Raw genomic sequence first — 7,974 nt, forward strand, 5'->3', positions numbered from 1 at the left:
GGTTCTGGTGTTCCTTGACCTCAGAGGCGGAGGGAGACAGGGGCACACTGGGTCACGTGCCCCAGTTTTGATTTTCAAAACGTATATGTTATATATTAACTAGATAAGCAAATGAATAAAGGTATAGTTCAGTTGGTAGAGTAGAAAGCTCTGAAATTTGTGGTTGTGGGTTCGATTCCCATGGTTCATGGGTTTCTTCTTTTTCTTTCAAACCAAAGAAAGAAGTGCAGACCAGTTGTCCATTTTGGACCCAAGTTTTGAACTTTTGATAATCTAATAATATTATAAACACTCTTGCCATCAAACATATAATTAATTATTAATTTTTCTTTTTACATATAAATTGTTAAGTCCAATACCGAAATTATTAAAAAATATATATTTTATTAACATCAATAACAATTCCCAGCTAATTCTTTTGTCAATTATAAATTCTTTCTTTTTTTTTAACAAAGATGTTAAAATACTTGGAGAGAAAATTAATCATATTGCGGAAATCATCTAGTATAAACAGCTCATTAGAGTTATTTTAAAGGATTTTTTATTTTTAAATTATTACTTTCTTTTCGTGCCCCTAAAAGGCTGAAAAATCAATCAATCCCTAAAAGGACTGGGCCAAAAGACACAGAAAAGCCCATCGTGAAAAAGTATCACACAAGCCCTAAAAAAAGTCCTGGCTCACACAGGCTTTGCCCAGGAGGCATAGCTAGAACTGATACTCCTGTCTTTCTGGGTTCAGAAGGTGTAAGCATTTCAACTGTAGAGGAACCAAGTCAATTGTACAGAAAGCAATATTGAGTTCCTGTGAATCATGATGCTTCAACAGCTCAACTTGTAAGCCTCCTCCTCTTACTATATCTATGACTGCAAAGAACTCAAAGGTTGTTGCTTTAAGTTTATCAAGCATGAATCTCTTAGAAAAAGAGAAAGTCTCTGTCTTTTCACTGTTCTGAAAGGTTAAAGTTACTGAACTTCATACCCATTTGATAAGAGAATGAGAAAGGTATTCCATAGATTCAATTCTCTTCAAATTTCATACATATTTTGCATGTTCAAAGTTATTTTGTGGTTTTAATAATGAATGCCTACCTACCAGTTCAAAATGGGTTATTGGTTATTAGATTCATAGTTTAATTACCACATTCAAATTTCCGTTTGAGGATATGATCCTTATCTGTTTGTGTTTGATTATTAATATGAAGTTATGAACTTGTATTGTCAATCCAAGGGTTATCTATATCTTGTGTTTTTGTTGTTGAACTTGAAGCATACAAGAGAAGAGAAGTGAGCAAACTGTTGGATTTGGATTGAAATTGAGCTTTACCAAAAAGAAGTAGAAAATGAGAATCCTTTTTCTATTCTGCAGCACCAAAATACACCCTTCAACTTACAAAGGACGACGTCTCCACCTCTTTGTGACACAGTTTTGAAAACTCCGAAACCTAGCATTGAATATTTGAGTACAAGTACAACCTAGCTAGCATTTCTTCGTTTTCTACAAGATGAACATCTGTTGTACGTAATTCATTTTTATGTTAAGGCTAATGTATATTAGTGTGTTGCAAGATACAACAGGATGTCAATTTCTCTGCCTGGATGATCATCAGTTTGAAATAAGAAATTGACAACATCACTTTCATTCGAGACACAAATGTTTCCACTAATCTTTCTTGAAATTCTGATCATTTTGGTATATGAAAATGAAGCCCTTAGCTAGTTACCAAATAAGCCAAATCGAACAGGAACACCATTGAGATTCTTGAGCCAAGCATTCCCTTTCAAGAAAGGACCTACAGTAAAAGCCATAGCCTCATCCTTATTAAGGACCTTGTAGCCAGGCCATTTCACTCTGTTATCAGTATTGGACCTGGGTCCGTTGTTGTTATACTCACCATAAAATAGAGTCTTTGTTCCAAAGTCTCCATCCATTTCAGTCCATCCATCTTGGTCAATCACATCCTCTATTGTAGACTCCATCACTATGGTTCTTGAGTACTCCTTCCACGGCCTCCCAAGGTAACTCTTGAATTGGGATTTCTCAGACTCAAATTCTTTGTCCGGTAAGATTTTGCAATTGTGCAACACTATTCCCGTGGTTTCACGTTTGTCGGTTCTTCCTTGGGCTGTAACTATGTTCTGTTGGTTTTCCTTAGGTTTCCGGATATAAATTATGCAGTTCTGGAAGGTAGCAGCAGCATCACCGAAGATAAAATCAACGGTGCCGGAAACAACACAGCTTTTATAGAATTGCCGATGAGCCTGTACAAATAATGTGTTTTGGTACCCTTCAAATCGGCAGTTGAGGAAAATAGCACGGTCTCCTAGGACTCTGGCTGCCACTGCCTGTTGCTTTTCACGACCAGCTGTGTTTCTGAATCCCATGGACTTTGCAATGAAACCTTCTCCTAAGGCCACTGCAATACAATGTTGAAAAGGAATGAGCAAGATAATAATAGAAACGGCTTAACATGGTGATGAGGTAGGCCTTACACCCCATGTTCTATTGGCATTAAGTTGAGCATGCATTGTGATGATATTTGTTGAGCCATACCAAAAGTTGCAGTGTTGAACAGCTTAACTCCGTCTGCATTGTTCTTATTCCCAGTGATGATGCTCTTCTGTGATCCATCACCATATATGGTAAGATTTGGCATCTTCTTTGTCACATTCACAGTCTCATCATAGACTCCTTCTTTAACATAGATGATATACCTGTATTGTCATAAGCGTAAAACTGTTTAAAATCATAATGCACTCTATGACAGCACTCCATGCATAAAGTAATTAAACAGCACAACACAAACCTTCCTTCGTATTTTTCAGGCATGGCCGACAATGCTTCACTAATGGATTTGTAGTTCCCACTGCCATCTTTCGCCACGGTGACATTGGGTGTGGGCTTTTCATCGTTTTTCTTCAACACCCGTCGCTCCTCATGGGTCAGCCAGGAAGGAAAGCCATCCTTGTCCTGTGCCAGAAGACGACGTGATGAACCTGATGATCCTCCACTGCCAGGTACCTTTAATTCGGAAAGTAGTGAAATCATGGCAAGGGAATTGCTAGTGAGCTCCTTGGTGGCCTCCAAGGTCTCCGTCATTTTAGACTTCACATCTCCATCAGGAAACCCATCAATGCATGTTTGCTGGTATGATATGACCGCACTCAACCAACTGTTCAAGACACCGGTTCTCATTTTCCCAGAAGTGGTACTGTTGCCAACTTGATCCACGGATTCTTCTAATTCTTCCTTGGCATTGTCAAATAGTGCCTTGCAATCCTCAAAGGCTTCCTTGTCTTCCTCTTTGTCAAAAGTGAGCTCGCTGGCTTTGGTAAAGGCACTCTTGGCCTCATCCGAGGCTCCAGAGATGGCGGTCTTGATGACTTCTTTGGGTTTAGAGATGGGGTCCTTTGTATTTTTGAAGACTTCCTTGCACCTGTCCTTGTAATCAGTTGATCCGCACATCTGCTGTACAATCTTGCTAGAAGTTGATGTCTCATTCTTGGTTGGATCTTGGGTGGGTGGATCTTCCGTGGGCTTTGGTGGTTCTGTAGCAGGTTTGCTAGCTTTTTTGGTTGCCTTGTCCGTCTTCATTTTGTTCACAATCACTATGGCTGCAACGATAATTCCAACAAGGAGGATGACCGCAACAACTGCGATGATAATCCTCCTCTTGAGCTTACGGGCATTCTCGGTCTTTCGGCGCTCAGTTATCTGGTCGAAATCCTGGAATGCCATTGCTGAGAGTGGCTAAGGCAGAGAAACCTCTGCCTTAACAATTCAGGCCAGCCACACACAACACAGTGGGAATAAATACGATGCGGAAAGAGATGCAAAGAGGAAGATGCTACAGCTTTAACCAAAATTTCCTCTCCCTTTCTCTCTGTTCTTCTGTTTGAAATTTGAGTCTCATTATTATTTTGGCAATTGACAGAGGAGGTCTGGTCAGGAGAGTTTTTAGGTGTTCTATTTTTTACTGAAGTTAGTTGAAGATGGCAGCTAGCGTCCTTTCCTTTCCAACCGCAACTCCCGCGAATTCTTTCCTCCACAATTCAACTTCCCAAAATTACTTTTCTACCGCACTCAAAACTATATATGAACATAGTTCACTTCTGTCATTTTAATTCTAGGCTCTGTTCTCTGTGAGGTTCTTATTAAAGCTATAACCAATTCATGACTACTCTTGTATCATGTATATTTGACAATTACAGCTCCACATTACATATAATGTTAGAAGAACCATATTTTGACCATGTTAGATTATCACATTGTGCGGCGGTTGGCGCCTACTTGTTATGATGTGCTATTAGTGACACGTTATGTAATTAGAAATGGAAAAATTGTCGTAAATTGTATTTCTAGCATTTGTCTTTTAAAATGTTCCTATCTCTATTGCTGATACAGCTAGAGCTTCATGCCCATATTGTAGCTTTTTTATACTGCCCATAATTTTCAAAATTATCAGTAAATATTTCACCACATTCATACAACTTCGACCTTTCATATACCTATTAGAAATGTACGAAACATTGATACTCTTTTCTTATCTTGCAGGGAATTCTTCATTTCTTTGACAAGAACATTCATATAACACACTTCAGAGATCAGATGCCATCAATCCCATCATCATAAGGAAATGAAGTGGACTGCAGCCATTCATCACCTGCAATGAACTCTGATACTGTGAAATTTGATGCATCATAGTAATCCATAATATGATACCCTGTCCAGTTTACTCTACTCTCCGTCCCTGAACCAGGTCCATAATTTTCAAACTCTCCATAGTACAAAGTGTCCAAGCCTATGTCCCCAGACCAATTTGTCCACCCACTGGGGTCAATGAAGTCATCAATGTAGGACTCTAGGAAAACCGTCCTAGAGTATACCCTCCACGGCCGGCCTAAGTAACTTTTGACACTGTCCTTGTTGGCGTACAAGTCATCAGCAGCCACAATTGAACAATTCTGTATTGAGATTCCGGTATCCTCCTCTTCGGAGTCCCTGGCTTGTGCTGTGATAACGATGAACTGTCCCGGCATTGGCATCTTGGATATAATGTTGCAATCTTGGATTACCACAGCGGCGTTACCAAATATGTAGTCTATGGTCCCTGAGATATCACACTCTCTATAAAACTGTCTGAAAGAGTGCACATACATTGTGTCTTGGTAACCGCTGAAGGCGCACTTGTACAATGCAGCAAGGTCTGCATTTACTCTCAATGCAACTGCTTGGTGCTTCTCTGGTCCTGCTCTGTTTTCAATACTTATGTCTCTTGCCAGAAAGCCTTCCCCAGATACAGCTGAAAGTTTAGGAAGTTGAGGAAAAAGCCAAGTGTGATTAATTCAGCTTGAGCTTTCTTAGAAACCCACAAACAAACTTTCTAACTTGCATTAAGACCCTTCAAAACGTTTATCTATTTTGTTTTTCGATCATCTCACCCTTAAGAAAAAAAAATCATGGATTTTTCCATGTGAATATATCATATCGATATCTTACTAATGAACGGAAAAAGAAAAAAAATGAATGAAAAATAACTTGCCACATCAGTTCGTTAACAAATTTGATGACCCTATCTCCGAAATGCGAACAAGCTTAGTAGCCGGTGAACATGCAACAAACCAAAAACTGTATTAATTAAGATTTTACTTACCTACTGTTGCAGATCTGAAAGTGGTCCAACCATCAGCATTGCTTCTGTTACCAGTGATGACAGTGATGCCACTTCCATCTCCAAGAAGAACAATGTTTGTCTTCCAGCTTGGGATTTCCACATTTTCATCATAAACCCCTTCTTTGACATAGATGATAGTCCTGTCGTAACTATTATTTGGAGCAAAATTAACAGCACCACTGATGGTGGTGAAGTTCCCACTACCATCTGCAGATACTGTCAGCATTTCACTCGGGTCATATTCGTCACCCGAGCTCTCCAGAATCCGGCGATCTCTCCGAGAAATCCATGTCGGAACTCCCAACAGACGCCGGTTGTTACGGCCTTTTGGATTAGGCACTTGACTCTTGAGAGCAGAAAGAGAGTTGCTAACATACTTGTATGTACTAGTTAAGGAGCTGACCAGGGTTGGCTTCATAGGACCAGAAGCAGACTCCAAGCCTTCCAAGCATGTGTTCTTGTTTGTGAGGGCAGCACTGAGATAGGCTCTTGCATCCCTTAGTTTCTTGTTGTTCGAAGACTTGACTCCAGAAACTGATCGTTTTATGGAAGAGAGTGTGATCTGGTGGAGGTCTTTGCAGTCCTGGATTGCTCCCTTTTGTTTCTCAACAATGTTGGAGTAAAGTCCTGCCTTGTAGAAAAGATCGGAGAGCTTTGTGGCTTCGGATAGCGCGATTTGGAGGGATTGGAGGAGGTAAGTGAGGATGTTGGGGGAGATGTTGATGGAGATTGAGAGCTTCAGTGAGTCGAAACAGACATCGGGGTAGGGAGTGGACTTGCAGAAGGATTTAATGGAAGACAAATGGGGATTGAGAGTATTAGTTGTTGATGAAGAAGAAGAAGAAGAATTGCGGAGAGCCTTAGTTGTTGAGAAGAAGATTATACAAAGAAGCAAAAACTGCAAAAGCACTTTTGGGATGGAGGAAGCCATAATTCATAGGAGACTCGGTGACAGACAAAACTGACTTTAACATGTAAGAGAGCAGAGAAGCATAAAAGTTTGTATCTAGGTGAGAGACTTAAATAATTTCTTTGGGAACGTAAGTTGCATGGTTTTGCTTAGGGTTAATTAATGATTAGCACAGATTCTTATAAGGTTTTGAAAAAAATGAAAGATTTGTTGGAAAAGTGTGACTTAGGTTAGAGCCATTTGGAATCTCACATCAGAAATGTGAAGAGTCATCATTGGGTTATAAGGAATGGTACCACACACACTATTGCCGAGGCTTTTTGTATTAAAACCCCATACTCGTTCTACACTGGGTGGCTAAAGTGGGGGGAGTATCGGCATTATTGGATCCGTGTGTGTGAGACTCATTTGCCGCTTCCGCACAACAAACTGGTATCAGAGCCCAGGTTACACTTGGGACTTGGTGTCTCATACGGTCAAGTTGCAATTTGGAGGAGCTCCCGTTTGGATTGGGATCCAAGGTGGAGATTGTTGGAAAAGTGTGGCTTAGATTAGAGCCCTTTGGAATCCCACATCAGAAAGGTGGAATGGTACCACACACACTATTGACGAGGCCTTTTGTATTAAAACAGAACGGGTACCGGGTGGCTAAAGTGGAGGGAGTATCAGCATTATTGAATTCGTATGTGTGAGACTCATTTACCGCTTCCGCACAACAAGATTTACATATATTAATTTTTTTTTTTTGTTCTGATCTTAAACTCACGGGAATATAGACTCATACAGTAGTGTTGTGAGTTGTGACTTTTGTCTCGTTGAAAAGTTCCAAAGTGGATTAAGGGAAGGGGGACTGTATTCAGAAAATGTTGGTTTTTCTTTTTCTCGTAGAATAGATATGTTTAATTATTCATTAGGTTATGCGTCTGTATGTCTCTGGTTTTGGTTCCATTAATGGAACCTCATGTTATCAGGATTGAGAGTAGGTATGGGAGGAAGCCAGGAAGGTACTCTGAAACATATTGTTTGGCCTGTTCAAGAGGAAAGTCATGGACATGGGGCACATGTGGTTCAGTGGTTATGACTAAGGTGAAAGTAATCTTTGGGGTAATGTGAGTTCTCAATTGTTGTTTGAGCTTACACAGACATGAAGATATGAAAGGAATGGTCTGAATTCAAATAATGAAGACTAGAAAGTAGAACTAACGTGGCTTAATTAAATTGTACGATCAGAGGATAAAAGACTTGAACTTAGAATCATTGGTAAACAAGACTGTGATATTATGATAGATGACTCTGATCGATCGATTTATGAAAATGGAGTCATACAGAATAACGTTCGGTCTTATCTATGAATTAAAACTGGAATGAGGCCATGTTTTTAGTGGTGAAATA

The 7,974-nt window shown here is 39.8% G+C and overlaps 2 protein-coding genes and 1 long non-coding RNA gene across 3 annotated transcripts; 1 reads left to right on the plus strand and 2 right to left on the minus strand.

The window, feature by feature from the left end:
• The first annotated feature begins 678 nt into the window (after window positions 1-678).
• LOC133714679 (uncharacterized) lies at window positions 679-1,554 on the plus strand. Its single transcript, XR_009848785.1, has 2 exons — window positions 679-834; window positions 1,268-1,554. It is a non-coding gene; the product is annotated as an uncharacterized LOC133714679 (long non-coding RNA).
• On the minus strand, window positions 1,335-4,113 carry LOC133714671 (putative pectinesterase/pectinesterase inhibitor 45). Its single transcript, XM_062140843.1, has 3 exons — window positions 2,805-4,113; window positions 2,552-2,712; window positions 1,335-2,414 (listed from the first exon to the last, which is right to left on the minus strand). Exons 1-3 carry the CDS (start codon window positions 3,734-3,736, stop codon window positions 1,714-1,716), a joined length of 1,794 nt encoding a protein of 597 aa, XP_061996827.1. The 5' UTR covers window positions 3,737-4,113; the 3' UTR covers window positions 1,335-1,713.
• Window positions 4,114-4,415: 302 nt separating this feature from the next.
• Window positions 4,416-6,914, minus strand: LOC133714675 (probable pectinesterase/pectinesterase inhibitor 12). Its single transcript, XM_062140859.1, has 2 exons — window positions 5,652-6,914; window positions 4,416-5,300 (listed from the first exon to the last, which is right to left on the minus strand). Exons 1-2 carry the CDS (start codon window positions 6,601-6,603, stop codon window positions 4,603-4,605), a joined length of 1,650 nt encoding a protein of 549 aa, XP_061996843.1. The 5' UTR covers window positions 6,604-6,914; the 3' UTR covers window positions 4,416-4,602.
• Between the last annotated feature and the right edge of the window lie 1,060 nt (window positions 6,915-7,974).

The sequence above is a fragment of the Rosa rugosa genome, chromosome 1 (assembly GCF_958449725.1).
Source record: "Rosa rugosa chromosome 1, drRosRugo1.1, whole genome shotgun sequence".
Taxonomy (NCBI): Eukaryota; Viridiplantae; Streptophyta; class Magnoliopsida; order Rosales; family Rosaceae; genus Rosa; species Rosa rugosa.